Source organism: Geotrypetes seraphini, chromosome 6 (genome assembly GCF_902459505.1).
Source record: "Geotrypetes seraphini chromosome 6, aGeoSer1.1, whole genome shotgun sequence".
NCBI classification, from domain to species: Eukaryota; Metazoa; Chordata; class Amphibia; order Gymnophiona; family Dermophiidae; genus Geotrypetes; species Geotrypetes seraphini.
In genome coordinates this window covers 205,176,211-205,198,499 of record NC_047089.1, presented here as the reverse complement: position 1 = coordinate 205,198,499, position 22,289 = coordinate 205,176,211, and the positions used below count along the sequence as shown (strand labels likewise).

At 43.9% G+C, this 22,289-nt stretch overlaps 1 protein-coding gene across 2 annotated transcripts in view; it reads left to right on the top strand.

The window, feature by feature from the left end:
* Positions 1-22,289, top strand: part of SLC23A2 (solute carrier family 23 member 2) — a 257,086-nt gene that overhangs the window by 193,899 nt on the left and 40,898 nt on the right. For both annotated transcript variants that reach the window (XM_033949751.1, XM_033949752.1), the window contains 2 exons: positions 9,701-9,848; positions 10,956-11,061. In XM_033949751.1, the coding sequence (XP_033805642.1) occupies positions 9,701-9,848; positions 10,956-11,061 (254 nt within the window). The remainder of the gene's footprint in view (positions 1-9,700; positions 9,849-10,955; positions 11,062-22,289) is intronic.

The following is a 22,289-nucleotide window of genomic DNA, read 5'->3' as shown; positions in this document are numbered from 1 at the left end:
TCTTCGAGCGGTTTACATCCAGAGCGAGCACAACTGTCTGGCGGACAGTGTGATATGCAGACTGTGCCTGCTAGGTCTGGCTCTAGGGTTAGACCTATCTCTAAAGCAGACTGTTCCCAACTGGCCCAAGTTAAATCTCAGTTTAGTATTTCACCTGTTGTTCCTCCTGTATCCAGTAGAGGGAGTCCTGGGGCTAGACTGCAGGTTTCCCTTCTCCCACGTAATCAGAGAGGAACCGGATATCCTCTACACCTGAGGGTTTGGGGCGTAGTTGCCAGCTCCTAAACCAGAGGTCTGACCTGCTGGAGAGACAGAGGGAGAGTTGGAGGGAATAGAGGCAGTTGCAAAGCTCAGGGCTGGGAGTTCTGCAGGGCTGTTCTGTGCCTGAATGCATGGAACTTGTCGAGGCTGGAGCAGAGCTACCTTCAGACCCTTTGGAAGAATCCCAAGCCATGGAACTGGAGCCAGAACCGGAACCACTCACTGAGGTACCTACCGGTGTTCAGCCCATGGAAATCTGCTAGTCCAAGGCAAGTGTTTAAAACTCTGAATGTGGATTACAAATATCCGGGTTTTTGCTGGATGGACTATTTTTGCAGTTTAACTGTTCTGTAGCTAAGGTGGTGGGGGGTTGCCCCACTTTCATGCGGAGGGATCGACGGCCAAATCTTGGCAAATTTCCAACACGTGGAGCACTCCACCTTGCCCAACACTACTGCGGCTGGAGGAATCAGTGCTGGGGCACTGATTCATGCACAAGTCTTCCTGAGGAAAGTGAGGACTTATGTTGGAACTATTTTTGATGTGTAGTGAAACCTTACTGGAACTCTTGCTTACATGAAGAATACATTTTTGCTTGACGCATAAGGTTTCTGGTTTTGGGTTTAAAACCCTTGTTTGGAAGTGTTTGTACTGCAATAGGACTATTAAGTTTACCCAAGCCTGATGTTCGGGGACTTAACTATTTGTGGCTAAATCCTGACAGAGTTTATGTTTGGGTGTTTGGGGGCTGGTTTAAGAACAGAAGAGTAAAGCAACAGTTTGATTTTTGTTCTGAAGAATAAATCCAGTCCGGGTTTTGATTTTTACCTACCTGATTCACTTGTGTTTTCTTCCACTGAACCTGCCTTTCTTTTCCTTGTGTTGCCCGCAGCAGCACGCAAGAGTATTTTCCTTGTCCCAGCGGCTCAGGACCCATTGCCTTGAGCCCGCTGGTGACAACAGGTTGAGTCGCCTTCTTCAGCCGCATGAGTGGTCCATTCATTCCCAGACTCTGCGCCAGGTGTTTCTTCGGTGGGGGACTCCGCAGATAGATCTGTTCGCCTCGCCTCTCAACCACAAGTTACCTCGCTTCTGCTCGAGGATCTATTCCCCAGATCGTCTGGAAGCCGATGCTTTCCTTCTGGATTGGTTGGGCAGGTTCCTTTATGCGTTCCCTCCCTTTCCTTTGAATCTAAGGACGCTTGTGCATCTCAAGTCAGCAGGGGCCACTATGATTTTGTTCGCTCCTCGGTGGCCTCGGCAGCCATGGTTTTCCCTTCTTCTTCAACTGAGTGTCAGGGAACCTCTGCTGCTGCCTGTATTTCCTTCTCTGCTGTTTCAGAGTGGGGGTTCGCTGCTACATCCCAATCTGCAGTCTCTGCACTTGACAGCTTGGTTCCTTTCCGCCTGACTCCTCCTTTTGAGTTATCCCAGTCGGTCAGGGATGTTCTGGAAGCTTCTCGGAAGGCTTCTACTAGACAGTGTTATTCTCAGAAGTGGACTCGGTTCGCCACATGGTATGCTTCGCATCGTGTGAATCCCATGTCTGCCACTTTGCCTTCGGTTTTGGATTATTTGTTTTCGTTGTCACGATCTGGCCTCAAAACTACTTCTATTCGAGTCCATCTTAGTGCGATTGCTGCCTTTCATCAGCAGCTTGATGGGAAATCGCTCTCGGTCCACCCTCTGGTGTTTCGATTTATACAGGGTCTCTTGAATGTCCATCCTCCTCTCAAGCCTCCCCCCGTAGTTTTGGATCTTAATGTGGTTCTGGCTCAATTGATGAAACCTCCCTTTAAGCCCATGGATACTGCCCATCTGAAGTTCCTGACTTGGAAAGTGATGTTCCTGATTGCTCTCACTTCTGCTCGCAGAGTCAGTGAGCTTCAGGCTCTGGTTGCGGATCCGCCTTTTACAGTTTTTCATCATGAAAAGGTGGTCCTGTGTACTCATCCTAAGTTTTTGCCTGATTTCCACCTTAATCAGTCTATTGTCCTTCTGGTGTTTTTCCCTAAGCCGCATTCTCATCCTGGTGAGGTGGCGCTTCACACTCTTGACTGTAAGCGGGTGTTGGCTTTCTATCTCCAACGAACCCAGTCTCTTCGGAAGATCCCTCAACTTTTCTTGTCCTTTGATCACAATCGGTTGGGCCGTCCTGTTTCCAAACGCACCTTGTCCAACTGGTTGGCCGCTTGTATTTCCTTCTGCTACGCTCGGGCTGGTCTCTCGTTGCATGGTCAGGTCACAGGGCATAAAGTCCGAGCGATGGCAGCTTCTGTCGCTTTCCTCAGGTTTGCACCAATTGAGGAGATCTGCAAGGCTGCCACTTGGTCTTCGGTTCATACCTTCACCTCTCACTACTGTCTGGATACTTTGTCTAGGAGCGACGGCCGGTTTGGCCAGTCAGTTTTGTGTAATCTGTTTTCCTGAATTGCCAACTTCCCTCCGTCCCTTTTTGGTTAGCTTGGAGGTCACCCACATGTAGAGAATATGCTGTCTGCTTGTCCTGGGATAAAGCACAGTTACTTACCGTAACAGATGTTATCCCGGGGTTGGCTTCTTTGCTAGCTATCTGAACTGAAGACCACGAGGAGGGGATGTGCCCTCTAGTGGAGCAGGAAGGCACACACATGCGTGGTGCAGCACCAGCAAACTTGAAATCTTCAATCAAGTTTGCTTGAAAAGCTGTCCACGACGGGGCTCCGTGGATGACGTCACCAACATGTAGAGAATATCTGTCTGCTGTCCCTGGATAACACCTGTTACGGTAAGTAACTGTGCTTTCTGGTCAGACCAAACATCTACCATACCTAGCATTCACACTCTGACAGTGGCTACACCAGGTCACTAATACCTTACAGATTCCAAGAAGAATCCATTTCTTGCAGTTCCCTCCCAGGGATGAGTCTTAGCTTTCTGAGGCCTACTTGGCTTGTAATTTATGGAATTCACTAGGATTCTTTCCAAACCCCTTTTAATCTAGCTGTGTTAGATGTCTTCACCACATCCTTTGGCAATAAATACTACAGTTTGTTTACTTGTTGAGTGAAAACATACTTCTCCAATTAGTCTTTAAATCTGCTAGATATTAGTTTCATGGAATGTCCCTTAGTCTTGGTACAGTCTGAAGTCACAAATAACTATCTCTGACTAAAGTTCTGCTTCATTTCTGGATGTGGAATATGGTCATATTCTGAATGTAGAGTTTAGCTCCATCTCTTGATGTTGGTTTCATCACTGGATATAAAGGCCACATCAATCTTTGGCTGTGGACTCTAGCTCCATTTTTGGCTGCAGGGCTCAGCTCCAGTCCAGCTCCATTCTCTGGAGTGCTGCTCGGTCTTTAACTCTAGGGCAAGGTTCATAGACAATTGCGCGCAAGACAATCGCGCGCGGACAAAATCGCGCAGACAACCGAGCGCGAGACAATTGAGCGTTAAGACAAGTGAGCGCAAAGACATTGACGTGCTGTACGTGCGCGTGTCCTTCGATGGGCAAGCAGCCTCTAGTGGCGCGCTGAATTGTCATTGCGCTGAGTTATCTTGCGCTAAATTGTCTTGCGCTGAGTTGTTGCTGCGCTCAATTGTCTTGCGCTCAAATGTCTTACGCTGGATTGTCTTTGCACTTACTTGTCTTGCACTCAATTGTCTTTGCGCTGAGTTGTCTGCGCGTGATTGTCTTGCGTGCTTTTGACCTGTCACCCTAGAGCAATGCTTCCCAGCTGACTCTGGTCTCGGTTCAGCCTGGTGGGATTCGGTACCCATCACTAGAGGGTACACAACTCTGCCTGGCACAAGGTCTATCCAAGCATCCCTGTTGCCGTATTGGTCACTGTAGTAGTTACTGGCTTCTTCTTTACATGTGGTTCCACCTTTTCTGTTGGTGACGCTGGGCTTCTCTACCTATGTGTATTATGCAGCTTCTCAGGTTGTGGCACACTATGTGTCTTGAGCTTGCCCTCTTTTGTGGTGCTAGGTGCATTCCTTGGGAGGTAGTGGTGGCACATTTTGGTGCCCCCTCAGATTGTATGCATAGTGTAAGAGGCTCAGCTGTTAGTTCCTGGCCAAACTTTGTCTCTGCCAGATGGGCTGGCTGTGGATTGTCTGTCTTTTTGAACTGTAGTTGGTCATGGCTGTAATCTGGTCTTCTACTTGGCTGTGAATTATTATTCGATATGCACATGTGGCCTTCCAGACCCTATTTTGGGCACTGTAGCCCTGTCTTTGGTCAATGGACACTGCTCCGGATTGATTTGCTATCCAGTCTTGAGATGCTTTGTTCTTGCCATTGCTTGTACATACTTCATTAGGGATGTTTACCTATGTAGTCAAGTTACCTGTTTACCAAACAATAAATACTATTACTACTACTTATCATTTCTAGAGTTCTACTAGACATGCAGCACTGTACATCAAAACACAGAAGAGACAGTCCCTGCTCAAACGAGCTTACAATCTAGTCAAAATAGACAAACTGAACAAGAAGGTGCATCAAAAAATTCATCCATTTTTCACATCATTGATTTTTTTTTTTTCCTGTCTTTTCATCTTCACTGCTGTGGTGGTGGGTTGTTTGTTTTTGTTTTTTTACCTTTGTGATTGGTCAGGAGGTTTCTTATCTCAGTTCAGGTCTTAAAATCCTTTTGGGAGTTTAGCTGATTGGTGGAGTCTAGCCCTTTTGAGGTAGGTTGCTTCTACCTCAAATTACTTTTTCCTTGGCGATAGGAATGAAGTCCTCCTATTTGGGCTATGTATTTCTCTCTTTAGCCTTTTGTTTTTCCCTCGCAGGGGTCAATGGTTTCTATTTTCAGTTTATGCTATCCTTTGGTTTTCATGGTTTTTAGTCTCTAAGTGCTGGCTTCCTCAGTAGCATCATCTGGGTAATTTGGCTCCTTAGCATTCCATTTGTTATCCTACTCTGCTGAAGACTGCTTTGCTATATCCCACACATCTCTGGATTCATCTGCTGGTGATGACAAGGAAGGAGATATGATGTCTTACCTGATAATTTTCTTTCCTTTAGTCATAGCTGATGAATACAGGGTCCTTCCCTTTATTTCCTTTTCTTTTTTGAGCTGTTTGGTTTCTCTTTTCTTCTGTAGATGTGATGCCTTCTGACGACATTGATTGGACTTCTCAATTTCATCTGTGAGGAGGGAGTTCTATACCTCTTAGTTCTTAATCATTGTCTTTCTGCTTTGTTATGAGAAATATTGGCTAGCTGAGGAGCTTACCATTCCTATATGACAGAGTTCAGTTTAATGTTCTCTTTCTCCCCTAATGGTAGATGGTCATAAACCACACATCTCTGGATTCACCTCTTGTGAGTAAAGGAAAGAAAATTATCAGGTAAGACATATTTTTCCATATCTAGCACAATTTCCTGATGCATATTTAGGCCATCCAAAGAAATGTTATCAAATTGTTTGGCAAACCTACCTCTAGTAAAACCATGCACAAATGCATTTGCTACACTGACATATCGTCATATGACTTTCGCACTATAGTCCAGGCTATGGTCTTGTCTAGACTTTATTACTGCATTGCCCTGTACCTTGGCATAACAAAAGCAAGGTGTAGGGCATTGCATATTATACAAAATGCAGCAGCAAGATTGATAATGGGATTGGCAAAATATGAGCACACTTCACCATATCTTCAACAACTGCATTGGCTACCAGTCAGTCGCCTTCAGAATACAATATAAAGCAGTAATTATTTGCTATCAATTTTTGTATGGTAACACACCAAAATTGTTTAAAAATAATATGCTTAGCTATACACCAAACAGATCACTACATTAGCTCTACTGAAGATTAATGTTAATCCAAGGCTTGTTGAGACTGGCAAAATGACTTTATGCTGTGCAGGAGTTAAAATATGGAACTCCCTTGTAGGCCAAATATGAAACTGTAATGAAAAGGGCATGTTTAGAAAATTACTCAAGATGCAATTATTTGTAGATGCCTTTTTTAGCCAATAATTTTCCTCTCTGCATAGTTGAATTATTCATGATTCTCATTATATAAGGTATGGTATTAGTTTGTAGATATGATTTCTGATGATTGTGTGTCTGTTTTATCATGTTTTTACAAAATTATGTATGTAAATTATGTAAACCATTTAGTTTTAAACAGTATAGAAATTTTAAAAATAAATAAATAAATAATTGCTGCCTCAGATCATTGGATTCCAGGAACTGCGCTGTTCTCTATTTTAGCAGCATTTCATTAATTTACTTATCTGGATGTCAGACTAAGTGCCCCTGTAGTTCTCAGCCTCCTCCTTACATTTGTGGAACGGGGACCACATTTTCCTGTCTCTACTCCTCTGAAACCACTCCTGACTCAAAAGAAACATTATTCTTGAACAAGCAGGCAGCATATTTTAACATATGGGTGATGTTATCGTCAGAGCCCAGTACGGACAGTGCTAAAAGTGTACTGTCGCTTTAAACTTCTTAAGACGCTTCGAGACTGCTCACCCACCCACCCACGTGAGTGCCTCCCTGCCCAATGTCAGCTCATGGTTCCTCAGTTCTTTGTTTTCCGCAGAGTGAAAAAGTTGTTTTTGGCCTTTCTAGTCAATTAAATTTTGGCCTTTTTGGCTCATTTCTTTTGTTTTATTTTATAGTTAACTTTCGTTTCTATGGTTCTGTAAAGAAAAAAAAAGATTTTTTTTCTTAGTATGGGCCTTTAAGTCTTTTCCTCTGTTTTCTTTTTTACCAATTAATTCACTCTCCGTTTGCAACCATTGCATTTTTGATCTTGCCACTGAGATTTTCCCTCTAATGTTGAGGCCTTGTAGTGGGTTCAAAAAGTGCATTCATTGCCAGTGGGCTATCTCCATCACAGACCCGCACAACTGGTGCATTCTGTGTCTGGGGCCGGAGCACTGAGTAAAAACTTACATTTGCTGTTCTACCTTACAAAAACTCTCTCTTAAGGCTTTACGCATCCAGCAAGAGAAGCTTTTTGGACCGGCCATGGCTTCCAGAGACAAATCGATGCCATCAGTACTGACTGTACTAGCATCAATGCCTCCCTTGACATTGGACTCTGTTCCTGCATCAGGTAAACCTGCTAAGAAGCCATCCTCTTCACATCCAGTGTCATCTTCAGCATCGAGTCCCTTGATGCATGCCAAGCATTAACACCACCACCAATCTCCTTCTGTGCTAGCTGTGTTTCCTTCAGGGCGTGCTTCCTCGTCAAGGTAACCCACCCCTTGACATCCTGAAGCACCGATGGTACTGGCTGTTGAACCAATGGTACTGGCTTTCCAGGACCAACTTCAAGAAGTTCTTCCAAAGGGAGCTCGCTTGGCTGTTTTAAGCTATATGCAACACTGGTGCTCACATTGACTCCCTGGGTACCAGCCCAGCCTGTGCATGGCACATCAAGACCCCAGGGTACTGAATCAAGTTCTCCATCTAAACATCGACAGACATCGAGATCTGCGGTACTGATGCTCATTCTTTTAAATCCAAGAGAACATCACATGGTACCAATTCACATTTGCCTCAACGTAAGCCAAGATCTACACATTCTCAATGTCGATCTTGGTTTTCATCATCTGACCAATATCGACATCATCGATACAGCTCTTCTCAAAGATCTCAGTCATCGTACTCCTCAGACCAGGAAGCATCCATCTTCTCCTTCTTATAAACAATCTCTTGGAGTTGGGGACATTGATTCTGATCTTGATCCTGTTGTCTGCCCCTGACTCATCCCATCAGACCCATCTCCTCCACCACCAAGGCACAGATCTCCAGAAGGACTATCTTTCACTAAATTTATCAGGCAGATGGGGATAGCTTTTCCTGTTAAGCTGGAGTTAGACATTAAGCCTAGGGCAAAACTCCTTGAGACACTAGATTTTGATGAGTCTCCTAAAGAGCTTTTAAAATTGCCTTTTCATAATTTACTTAAGGAAGTTATGCTCAAGGAACTGGGAGACTCCTCTCATAACTCCAGAAAAAAATTTACTCTTTATACAGAATATAGTCGTGTCCTGACTTTGACAAGCCACAATTGTAGCACCTAGTCCTTGCTGGTTGAATCCACTCTTAAAAAATCTTCCAGCACAAGAGTCTATACTAAAGCACCTCCAAGCTGTGAAGGCCGCATCATGGACAAGTTGGGTCGCTGCTTGTTCCAGAACTCTATGTTGACCAGCAGAGTTCTTAGCTACAATTATGTCATTCTATCTTAAAGAACTCATAAAGAGACTGGCTGATTTTGAACAATACATTCCATTTGAGAAACTTCCAGAGTTCTTGGAGATTACTTATAGCCTACTTAAAACCAGAAAATGTATGGCAAGATCAGCATTTGATGTAACATCTAGAGCATCAGCTATATCTTATCACTATGAGATGTCTTGCATGGCTGCGAATCTCTGATATGGACATAAATGTTCAAGATCGTTTAGCAAATATTCCCTGTCTAGATGAAGAACTATTTGGGGACAAAGTCAAGGATGCCACACAGAGACTTGCTCGACATTAACAGAGCTAGACCACTTTAACAGAGTCTAAGACGCAACCATTCTGTGATCCAGCATATCCTTTAATACCAAGCCTCCCTCACTTGGCAGGGATGTGTGTTTGATAACCTAAGCTACCAAGGAATCTAGCTTGGGCTGAGCGAACAGCTGGTAACACTCCTGTGCCATTGGATACAGCTGAGCCATTGTCCTGGCTACTTTAAGGGGACCCTTCAGGAGCATCCCAGTGTTCCATGACCAGATGCCAGGGAAATGAAGAATACTGGGAGCTCAAAGAAAGAGCAGAAAGACTCCTTCTGGCTTGCGGGCAGAAGGAAAAACTGAAGGAGCAACAGAGCCCTTTGGTGAAGTAGAAGGGTTTCAAAAGCTGGAGTTGATTCCTTCTGCACAGATCGCAAGAACTAGGATATTATTCGTCTGTCCAGAATGACACACTTATGGCATTAGAACTACTTTTTGTGATGTCTGATACCTGTGATCCAGGCTATCCACTGATGGTATGGTTGATCTTAGGCTCTTATGCTTGTGAAGACAAAAGTTTTATTTCCAGGTGATTAGTCTGTAAGTCTGTCTGTCTAACCCATTATTTTAAATTTTAAATGGTATGTCTAAAAATATGCTTATATTTCTTATTAATGTTGTATCTCACTTAGTAAAACTAAATAAGCGATTCATCAAACTAAAATAAAACTTGAAACTTAAAACTAATAGGAGTGATTAGGAATACTTTTCTGTTAAAAATACAACCTTATTTGTAAAATAGATTAATCTATTGTATTTTTTCCTGATCATTATTAGGAAATTCTGAAGAGATTATAAAATATTGCATACTGCATCTGAGATGATGTATAATCTTAAAATGTATTCCATATAGGTCACAGAGGTTTGCCTTCATGTTATATAATTCTTCTTTCTGATTTTTTTTCTAGTCCAGTGGGGCTTGCCCACAATTTCAGCAGCTGGTGTCATAGGCATGTTTAGTGCTGTGGTTGCCAGCATCATTGAATCTATTGGAGACTACTATGCCTGTGCCAGGTTGTCATGTGCCCCTCCACCTCCCATTCATGCCATAAACAGGCAAGTACCTTGTTGTATTAGTTATTATCAATAGATTTTGAAGCCACAATTCAAAATTGTTGTGGGTTGTGCCAGCTTTTATTGAAGTAACAAAAAAGATGATGTATATTGTATGTGAGTTTTGAAGACCCCATTGAAGATGCACGGGGAGAGACCTAAGGCCCTGATTGGGTCAGATGTCTCGGGCTCCTCCACAGCTGTTGGAGAATTGGCCAGAGTGATTGAGTCGCTATCTTATTGAATCTAGCCCTAAGGCATAATATACTGAGATCATTTGTAAAAACATGGTTTCCAGTTGTTCAGTGGAAAGAGTGAATTGGTGCCCACATCTGATACAACTATTTAAATTTGTTTTGTCCCACAATCCCAGTTGGTTGGTGTAGGGAAACTTGAGGAGAGAAGAAGGGGTTTATCATCAAAGGGATATTATTGGCATTGTATCAAAGAGCATATGGTATAACATACAGAGTTGTTGATGGCTATTTTTGTATTTTGTATGGCTACATATTTTCAATAAAACTTTTTTGCAAAAAAAGAAAGCATTTCTTATATGTACTAAGGGTGACTTATCATTCTTCTCTGTTGAAATCATTCATTTGAATGGCATAGACTGAAGAATATAGTTGTCTTCTCTTAGGTCCAGAAATAGCATTTGTTACATTCTTAGAAGAGTGTTATATTCTTATTTATTTATTTGTTCATTCAATTTTCTATACTGTTCTCCCAGAGGAGCTCAGAACAAGTTATGTGGATTTTTTCAGGGGCTCGATCATTTTGTCCCATCTGTCCCAGTCACAATCTTTCTAATGTACCTGGGGCAATGGGGGGAATAAGTGACTTCCCAGAGTCACAAGGAGAGAGTGTGTGTTTGAATCCACAACCTCATGGTGATGAGGCTGTGGCTTTAACCACTGTGCCTCACTCTATAAGGATTTTGTGTATTGAAGCTTAAAGCATTTGGTTTATTTATAGATGGATGCATATTATCCCAGAATAGTACTGTAGGGTGTAAAATGCTTGGATCCTTTTTATGCGGTATAAAAAGTTTTTAATAAACATAATTGCTACTTTTTACCTGTTAATGGTGTTTGTGTGTTTTATATACAGAGGGATTTTCATTGAAGGTCTTTCTTGTGTTTTGGATGGCATATTTGGCACTGGAAATGGATCCACCTCCTCAAGTCCAAACATAGGTGTTTTGGGGATCACAAAGGTACCAAACTATTAGTACTACTTTTACAAATTTATCACTTACTGATTATTTAACCACTGAAAACAGTTGGAAATGTCATACAGTGGAAGCTAAAACGTGGTGTTACAATATGTTTTCTTTATTTGTCACAGCTTTTACAAGAAATATACTAGGTATTCTTGTTGAAAGAAGTGCAATGGGCTTCAGTTAAGAAAAAAAAATACATAAACACCACAAAACACAATTAATTACAAAGGTAATATTCTAAATCTCTTGACAACCCACAAAGAAGCCCACCACCTGGAGGAAGGAGACAAAAGAATAAAATTAATACATAGACTATGTTAACAAAAATGGAGAAAAAGGCATTAAAGGACAGACATTACAGTGGGTAGTGATCAATGTGGGCTCCTGTTAAGATATATATTTTCTGAGGACAAGCAAGATCTCGTATTCTGACTGATAAGTAACGTCATCTGACAAAGTCCAGTATGATATCAACGCCAATGCAGCTTTACAGAAGTATTTGAGTGCTGTTTATCATGCATATGCCAATCTAATACCTGCTACTTGTTGTATGGGACCAGGTCAATCATCTTCTTTCTGTGAAGCAGTGAGGACAAAGTTTTTGGCTCCCCCTCAGCTTATGTTTCTCCTCTGTTGTGGCCCTTGTGTCGCAGCTTTCCTTCTATTTTCTTCCTTATTTTTTTCTGTTTTAGTTAGATTTTTGGCACTTTCAATTTTTTGTTTGTTTGTTTTCTTAAGCTTCCTAAAACCCCTTAAGTCTTGAACTTCTGGCTGAGAAACTAATTTTCAAAATCAGGCCATTTGATTTTGCCTTGACTGTTTTTCTGGACATGTCCCTTCACACTTCTCAGTGGTTTTAAGAAGTGCACCGGGTGCAGCAGGACCATGACCCTTATGAACACTCATAATTGGTGCCTGGAATCTGAACATAATCCCTCTTTCAGTAGCGGGTACATATGATTCTGTACAATAACTATTGATTTCTATTAGTTGCGAATCTGCAGAAGGGTATCACTTTAAGACTTTGAACTCCTCACCTTCCTCATTGGAGAACAGCTCCCTCTTCAGTTTTTCCTTCTGCAAGTGAACTCAGGTGTGTTCTGATCTGCTCTGCTTCATTTTGTTATTTTTGGGTATTTTGCCATTGGTTTTTTGTTGTTTCTGCATGGCTTTAATACTTGGAGATCTCCTCTTTGGGCTTACTCCGCTGGGGAAAGGACACAGTCCCAAGTGGGTGGACTGCAGCTCCCAGGCCAATCTCTTCAGAGTATCTGTTGAGCGAGCCTGCTAAGTGTTTCTTCAGGAACTCGGGATCCATTCCCCTGGGAGCTGGCTCGCCTGCTGATTTAATCAGAGGCTTGTGCGCAGGCTGTGTAACAACCCTTTGGGTATCAGGGAGCTGGCTGTATAGTTTCTCCCCTGACACGTCGCATGGATCTTCGGGGGTAAAAGTCTGTGGTCGAGATCCGGCCAACCGGTCTGCGGGGAAGAGATCCTACTCAGAGGCCTTGAGCAGCAAGGAGGCAAAACGCAAGCGTGTGGTGGTGGAGGAGGCTCTGATTCCCCAAACTGGGGTCTTTCAAGAGACCTCTGGTGCAAGGCTTTTCTGATTTTGTCAGCCTTTTATAGAAAGCCTACTTAAACTGGCCCAGGAAGCGCTGCAGATGAGAATGCCAGCTCCACCTCAGGGGGACCCAAGTCCCAAGCAGGCATCTCTGCCTCGTACCATGCTGAGCAGAATTGGTAGGATTGGAAGTCTCTTTCCATGCCATTGTTATCACATGGCTCTTCTGTGTTTGTGGTGGATCTGTGGTCCGTCTTTGAGGATGGAGATCAAGAGGCAGGGGCAGCAGCGGATCATGGGGATGAGCCTTTTCAAATCAACTTGTTTCCCATATCATTTCTGACACACTTTCAGCTTTGAAGCTTGATGCCCAGCATCCCTCCACCTCCCAGCGCTCCATTATGAGTGGCACTAATGCACAGATGAACCTTTTGCCTGCTTATCTAGACATCAACTCCTTACTCATGGACCAGTGGGAGTCCTCTGAGGGCTCCTTAAAAAGTGGCCAAAGCTTTGTCTTGGCTTTATCCGATGGCTCTGGACTTCCAGTAGCTGTTCTCACAGCTAAAAATGGACTCTGCAGTAGCACAAGTGACTAAGCAGTGAAGGCAGTGTGATGCTGAAAGATGCACTGACTGGGCATCAAAGTGGCAGCAGCTACCTCCTTTGTAACACAGGTCTATTATACAAGATTACAGATTAGTCTCTTGGAGCTGGGGGATGCCTGTCCCCATGATTAAAGAGGGAGTGGATTATGTGGCCAATGCTTTGTATGACATCAGAGTCATGAGTAAGGTTTTGGCCTACAAAATCTCTGCCCACCGAATGCTCTGGAACAAAAGGGTGTGGCAGTTTCATCTCTTAAGGTGCAGATAGCCAGTTTCTCATGCTTTAGGGCTTGGAGAGGCTTGCAGTTGCTGATGTCTCACCCAGATGTCACTCGGTTTTTGAGGGGGAACTCAGATTGTTGCCCCCGTTTTATAGACCGTTCCCATCTTAGAACCTTAATGTAGTTCTGAAGGGTCTGTCCCGGGCTCCTTTTGAACCTCTGCCAGAAGCTTTTCTCTTGGATTTTACGGTTATGACCATGATTTTAGTTGCCATAGTCTCGGCAAAAAGGATCTCCTCGGAGTTACAGTCCCTTTCCTGTAAAGAACCCTTCCTCTTGTTTACAGAGTCAGACATTTCTCCGTGGACTTCTAAAGGTGATTTCCATCTTGCATGTCAATCAGGAGATTTGTTTTACCTGCCGTTTATCCTACAGGTTTGGTGAAACAAGACAGGATTTTGCAGAAGCTGGATGTGCATAGAGCCCTACTTATCTATCTGAAGAAAATTTAATGATTCCAGACTTTCTGATTACCTTTTTGTGCTGTCCAGCCACTCGAGATGAGGCAAGCCAGCTTCCAAGGCTTCGAATGCCAGATGGATTTGTATGACAATCTCATTATCTAACACCGCTGTCTGGGTCTAAGGGGGGTACACATTGTAATCCTGGGTCTAGAGGGAGTACACATTGTAATTCTGGGTCCAGTGAGAAAACACACATTGCAAATTGTACTAAAGGAGTTCAAGTAGCCCATGCGGGAATACCCCCACAGTGTACACACATTTCCGAGTCTGGGATAGGAACATACTGTAGTTCTGGGTCTGGGGAGTCCGGGATAGGTGCACGTTGTAACTCTGGGTCTAGGGAAAGTACAAAACATGCAAATAATGCTAAAGGTGTCCAAGTAGCTCAAGCGGGAACATCCCCACTGAGACACAACAAACATACAACATGGAGGGCTATGTACGTAAACGCCCACAGTCTGGGAAACAAGATCCTGGAATTAGAAACAGAAATGAGGAATGCCGACTTGAATGTGGTGGCGATATCTGAGACCTGGCTTACGGATTCCCACGGGTGGGACATGGTCATACCGGGTTACAACTTGCTTCGCCAGGACAGGGAGGGCAAAATGGGAGGAGGTGTAGCATTATATACTAAAGATGACATTAAGGTCTCCAGAATCACAGATGTCCACTACACTGGGGAATCCCTTTGGGTAAATTTGGCCAGAGGGAAGGACAAATGCCTGTATCTTGGCTTAATATACAGACTCCCAAGACAACAGGATGACCTAGATATGGAATTAATCGGAGATATAGAGAATATCACCTTGCGTGGGGACACAGTATTGTTAGGTGACTTCAATCCTGATGTGGATTGGGACACGCTTTCCTCTGCTTCCGGCAGCAGCAGGAGGCTATTAAACTCTATGAAGGGAGCAAGACTCAGGCAACTGGTGTTGGAAGCAACAAGGGATCAGGCAATACTGGACCTGATACTTACCAATGGAGAAAGTGTCACAGAGGTCTCGGTGGGCGACACATTGGCCTCCAGTGACCACAACATGGTATGGTTCAATCTCATGAAAGGTTTCACTAAATCTACCACACTGACCAAGGTCCTCAAATTCAAGGACACAAACTTCAAAGAAATGGGAGACTTCGTTCACCAGGCGCTACAAAGCCAAGCAGAAACCGATAACGTGGAAGAAATGTGGTCGACTTTGAAAGCCACCATACAAGAAGCAACAAACCGCTATGTTAAATCAGTAAGTAAACGGCGAAGGAACAATAAGCCACAGTAGTTCTCTGCGGAGATTTTGGACCTCATCAAGGAGAAGAAAAAAGCATTCATCTCTTACAAACAATCAGGGAAACAGGACTGTAGGGAAGTCTATCTGGCCAAGTCAAAAGCCATCAAAACAGCAGTTAGAGAGGCCAAATTCCGCATGGAGGAGTCTCTAGCGAAGAACATCCAGAAAGGAGATAAATCCTTCTTCAGGTATATCAGTGACAGAAATAAGAACTCAGGCGGGATAGTACGTCTTAGGAAACCAGACGGAGACTATGTAGAAGCGGACTCAGAAAAAGCCCAACTGTTAAATGAATACTTCTGCTCAGTCTTCACCCGCGAGGCGCCAGGACTCGGCCCTCAGCTACAGACAAGGGTTGACGCAGATGACCCGTTTAGTAATTTCGAGTTTACACCCAGCGGTGTCTACTGCGAGCTGTCAAAGCTTAAGGTTAACAAGGCAATGGGGCCTGACAACCTACACCCCAGGGTGCTCAGGGAGTTGTGTGATGTCTTGGCAGAACCGCTATCCGCGCTCTTCAATCTCTCCCTTAGTACGGGTAATGTCCCGTTGGACTGGAAGACGGCTAATGTCATTCCACTCCAACAAAGGCTCCAAGATGGAGACAGCAAACTACAGACCGGTGAGTCTCACATCAATAGTGTGCAAACTAATGGAAACTAATCAAACGCCAATTGGATACGATCCTGAACGAGGAGAATCTACGGGATCCCCGTCAACATGGATTTACTAAGGGGAGATCCTGCCAATCCAACCTGATCAGCTTCTTTGACTGGGTGATGAGGAAGCTGGATGTTGGGGAGTCCCTGGACATCGTATACCTGGACTTCAGTAAAGCATTCGATAGCGTACCACACCGCAGGTTGCTGAGCAAGATGAGTTCTATAGGATTGGGTGACACATTGGTGAAATGGGTTGGGAACTGGCTTGGAGGTAGGCTTCAGAGGGTAGTGGTGAACGGCACCCCCTCCAAAATGACGGAGGTAATCAGTGGAGTGCCACAGGGCTCGGTCCTGGGCCCGATCCTATTCAACATCTTTATAAGAGACTTGGCAGAAGGGCTGCGAGGTAAAATAACTTTATTCGCCGATGACGCCAAACTAAGCAATGTAGTGGGCAAAAGCACAACAGACATAAATTCAATGTCCGACAACATGATGCACGACCTACTCCTACTGGAGCGCTGGTCTAGGTCCTGGCAACTCAGCTTCAATGCCAAAAAATGCAAAGTCATGCACCTGGGCAGCCAAAATCCATGCAAGACTTACACCCTTAATGGCGAGATCCTAACAAGAACTGAAGCAGAACGAGACTTAGGGGTGATCGTCAGTGAGAACATGAAGACTGCCAATCAAGTGGAGCAAGCTTCATCCATGGCAAGGCAAATCATAGGTTTCATACGCAGGAGTTTCGTCAGCCGTAAGCCTGAAGTCATTATGCCATTGTATAGATCCATGGTGAGGCCCCACCTGGAATACTGTGTGCAATTCTGGAGGCCGCATTACCGTAAGAATGGCCACCCGGATGGTCTCGGGACTCAAGGATCTCCCGTACGAGGAACGGCTGGATAAGTTGCAGCTGTACTCACTCGAGGAACGCAGAGAGAGGGGTGACATGATCGAGACATTCAAGTATCTCACGGGCCGCATTGAGGTGGAAGAAGATATCTTCTTTTTCAAGGGTCCCGCGGCAACAAGGGGGCATCCGTGGAAAATCAGGGGCGGGAAACTGCACGGGGACACCAGGAAATTCTTTTTCACTGAAAGGGTGGTTGATCACTGGAATAGTCTTCCACTTCAGGTTATTGAGGCCAGCAGCGTGCCTGATTTTAAGGCCAAATGGGATAGACACGTGGGATCTATTCACAGAGAAAGATAGGGGAGGGTCATTGGGGTGGGCAGACTAGATGGGCCGTGGCCCTTATCTGCCGTCTATTTCTATTTTTATTAACACCACATTTGATAAGAGGTGTAGCAGCTTCCTGGGCTGTTTTGCTTGATGAAGTTTGTAGAGCAGCCATTTGATCTACTCTTCACACCTTTATGAGGTTCTACAGAGTGGATGTGGCAGTATGAGAGGATACCGCTTTTATTTCCTGGGTCCTGCGGGCAGGCTCATCTGCCCCTCCCTAGCTGTCTGGCACTGCTTTGGTACATCCATCAGCTATGGTACATTAGGTTCTTACCTTGCTAATCTTTCAGATAGAGGACATAGGATTCTGTATGCCCTGCCCTGTCAAGGCTTTTGGTTCGCCTGATTCCAGCCTCAGACATTGGGGGATCCATCTCGGGACCTTTTCTCCTGTATCTAAGATTTAACGGAGACAAAGCTATAGGAACATGAGGGCTCCTATTATCTTTCTCCTTTGGAGGGGTTTCTGGCTCCTACTAGTTGCACTTAGCAGTTGTGTTCATAATTTGTTGTTCAGTGTTAAATTGTTAAAATGTTTATTAATCATTGTTCTTTTATTACAAGTTACAGAGCAGAACAGAATATGTTTGTTGCTAGGGAAGCTCTCTGTGCATCTCTTTCTTCTATTTCAGTGAGTTTTATTGCTTTGGTACCAACTGAAGAGGGAGCTGTTCTCCACTGCAGAAGGGAAGGAGTTCAGAGTCTAAAAGTGACTTCCTTCTGCAGATTTGTGACTAATGGGAATCAACAGCTATGGTACAGAATCATATGTCCTCTATCTGAAAGAAGATTAACAAAAAATAAGAACCTAATCTTTCATTTTGCAAACTTTTTTCACAGATGTCAAAAGGAGGAAAAAAAAGTTGTCAGAAGCACCACAAATGAATATTTGGCAGATAGATCAACTTCAGCATCAGTTTCAATGGCTCCAGGAGCCATGTCTGACACTGGGGATGCATTGACATTAGGTTCTCTCTCTTTTTCTCGGCATCAAACATCAGTAGCACCCGTAGAGACTGAGGATCTTCCGATCCCACCTCAAGATTGAGGAAGACTTTGTCTTCATCCTTATTAATGCCAAGGGATCCTGATTCTGCACATCAGGCAAAGGCCAAGAAGCACCATCACTTGAAGCACGGTGTTGAGAGCACCAAGGCATCGATATCTCAGTACCCTCGAAATACACCTGTCGTGAGGGCAGCTCAACCTCTCAGGAAGTGGTCAGAGTGCAACAGCCTCTATCGAGCTGAGACAAGTCACTGATTCAGCTCCGACTACTTCACAGACGTGACTGCACCGGCTGAGCCCCAGCCTTTACCAAAAACTGCCTTTGAGGAGCGGCTTTGGACTTGAATGCAGGAGGAAATGGAGTGTCTGCAGGCCCTACATGATGCTACTGCATTGAGGGTATCAACATAGACTCATCGGGAGCCCCAACTCATCCTTGAGGTCCATGCCCTGCCTTTCAGGTATGCATTGACACTGGTGCTTTGACAGGTATTGGAGCCAGTGTGCACTAAAACTGCATTGATCTCCATTCCCTCGGGGGAGGAAGCTTCCTCGGGGTACCAGAGGTCATCAGTTCCTTGGTGCCCTCCTTTATCGCTGACCAGAGTCAGTTGAACTAGGCAGGCTCAGACAAGTATTTTTATGATTTCTGATTCAGACCATTCCTGGGTCTCTGAAGAGGAATCAGAGGGTCTCTCGGACTAGAGGTCCCTTGGTCTTCCTTAGACCCTTCCTCTCCACATGAGACACCAATTATGAGGTGTCCATAAGGGACACGGTCCTGCTGCAATTCATGCACTTCTTATAAGCACTGGGAGGTGTAAAGGGACATGTCTGGAAAACCAGTCAAGGCAAAATCAAATGACTTGATTTTGAAAAATAGTAAGTTTCTCAGCCAGATGTTTGAGGCCTAAGGGAGCTTAGGGAGCTGCAGAAAACAAAGAAAGTTTGGAAGTGCTGAAAACCTGACTAAACAAACAACAAACCAAAAAAAAATGGTGACATATTCTGATCCCTTGCGACATTTAAAGCAATCAAATAATAGAAGTAAAGCTGTAACCCCTTCCCCCCAGAGGAGCTCTCCTGTTTTGATTCCATCAGGGAGATATCTTCGTTTTGAGTTGAAGATTGAGGATGAGCCCCCCTCCTCCCAAAGGAAGCTGTGACAGTGCCTGTGCACAGAACACTTAAGAATGTACAGATGTAGCAGCGGGAATCCCCTCTATACATCCAATTAATAAGATGATTGACACTATATAGAAATTGCAGAAAGTCTCCCAGCAAACAGAGGCTTCTATGGTCCAGGAAGATGGCAAGCTCAGCAGATGTGGAGATCATTAGGCTACATGGCTTCTACAGTGCATGCCATGCCCATGGAGTACCTCAATTTAAGGATGGCTCAATGGACGTTATCTTTCCAGTAGTCACATTCCAGAGGGAACCTTCAGGCGTCGCACATTCAAGCAGTCTGTCTTTGTGCCTAATTTCCAATGGTTTGGACAAGAGATTCCTGAAATCCTCCACATCGCTTGACGACAGATGTGTCAAATCTGGGATAATGGTGGGTAGTGGTTGCTCATGTAGATGGGCTCCACAGTCCAGGTTGGACAACTAAGTGGTAGTGTTATGTCAACAAATAAGGAGGCACTGGTTTTTACCTTCTGTGTCAGGAAGTAGAATGTAGCAATGGACCATCTCCCAGGAGATGGTTTTCAAAGTCACTTATCTGGCAGGGAGGAATAACTGTCTGGCAGAGAGGCTGAGTTTGGTCATGCAACCACACAAGTGATCTTGAACACAAGACATTTTCTGAATATCTTCTGAGAGCGGGGCACTCTTGGTAGATCTTTGTTATCTAGTTCATCAACAAGGCTCCCCAGTTTTGTTCCAGACTGGGATCTTACGCCAGGCTAGCCTTGGATGCCTTTTTCCTTGATTGGGAGAAGGACCTTCTATATGCTTATCCTGCAAAATCTCTCATAGAGAAACTCTCCTGAAACTCAAGCAGGACCAGGGAATCATGATTCTCATTGCACTATACTGGCTGAGACAGATAAATGGCTCTCTCATCTTCTGGATTTAGCCTCTAAAGAGCCTTGGAGAGTGGAGTGCTTTCCAACACTCATAACGCAGAATGAGGGATCCTTCTTGCATCCTGACCTCCAGTCCCGAGCCCTCACAGCTTGGATGTTGAGGGGTCAGAAGTGGGTTCTTCAAACCTGTCTGAAGGTGTGTCTTAGGTACTGCTTACTTCCAGAAGAGATTTTACTAGGAAGTCATATAGTTTCAAGTAGGAGAGGTTTGCTGGATAAGACCCTAGATCCTTTTTCCTGCCATACACAGAAACTTCTTGGATACCTTCTACACCTGTCAGGTCTTAAGACCAATTCTCTAAGGGCTCATCTTAATGTAATTGGCACTTATCACCATGTAGAGTTTAAACCCATCTCTGCTCAGCCTTTCGCTGTTTGCTTTATGTGGGGCTTGCTGCTGTTAAAAACTTCCTGAGGTGTCAGCTGATTTGGTCAAGAAGTCCTTCAGAATCTATTTGGGTTTAAAATAAGACGTCACCCCTTAGATTTTTTTTCTCTTGATCAAGCTATTCCCCCCTCCCTCCCCCCTTAAAAATGAAGTAAATGCTGTTCATTGGGCTTTGCTTTTTACAGTTCTCTTTATTTCACTCTTTACTTTGGGCAGCCTGATAGATAGGGATTCCTCTAAGTTAGAATATGACTTCTTACTTGTTCATGTAGAAAGCTTAAACTTAACTTTTAAACTTAAGGGTGCTAGGTTTTGGGGTTTAGAAAAAGAGGGATAGCAAACAAAGTTACAGAAATAATTTTTGCGAGAAATAATATGATATATTTTTTCTAAGCTTTTCCCCATATTATAATTTGTTATAGCAAAGAGTAATTGAATACCAAACTTACTGCTAGTTAATGTGGGTCCCTGCTGAGAGAGAAAATCTTCATACATTCCTGGCAATCCTGGACATGTAGTTGTTCATTATGCCTGTCCTATATAACTATCTTCCTACGTACATTAAGTTCCTTAGACTCCCAAATAATCTCTTAAATCTTCTGCAAAGACCTTGGTGTGGAGAAAAAGGATTTGTTTGCTAATCCTCACTGAATATTGCCCTTGAATATGTCAGATAAGGATTTTATCATTTATTCCTCCAGTAGTGATGGGTGGTAGAAGAATAAAAGCATTAATAGCACCATCTACTGTCTTGTCCCAGTAATTCTGCTGGCATAGCAAGTAGTGCAGTGGCTTCAACTGCTGATGACATTCTGGGGCTGGGATAAATTTCATATCACAGTCTGGATGAGGGTGAAGGCCTCTAAGTTGTGTCTTTCTCATTTATTTTGTCTAATATATATTACTCTGATTTGCCAGACAATAGAAAAAATACAACATTAGACTATCAAAAAGCAAAAAAGCCAAGAAAGAAAAAGCTGAACCAAATTCAGCACATTAATTCTCCTAGTGATGATTTTTGAATAGAGAGTTGTTCAGATATAGAAATTCTACCCTTCCCAATGGAATCTAACCCATACTCACCCATACACTCTTAAGATTGATTCTTTTCCCACCCATCCCCAGATTAATCTCCTCTATCACTAGGCGTACCCCAGGCATTGATGCTATTATTTACTTGATTGCAGTCCTCTGTTTCCTCCCAACCCTAAAAGTCTCCTGTGTTTTTTGGATGGTATTCACTATTCAACCAATGAGTGTTTTGTTACATCCACTCTGGAGTCATTACAACAAGACTTTTATTCCAACACACAAAACGGGTGTTGCAGAAATCCAACACTTTTCTCTCCTCTGCTCCTCCCACTTGGCAGAGAAATACAGAGCCCCTTGCAGTTTTCATTTCTGCAAGCGAACCATACAGAAGTCATTTGCTTAGTTTGTTTCTAATTTGGGGGTTTTTTTTTTGGGTGGCCCTAGTTCCTGGAGACCCTTGGAGGGTTCTCTTTCAGGAAAGGACACAGTTCTGCAATGCTGGAGCTGGGGGCAAGCTTTAAGTGGACTTGTGGAGCCAGCCTGCTGTGTGCCGCCTTCTGGGGTATCAGGGCACAGGCTGC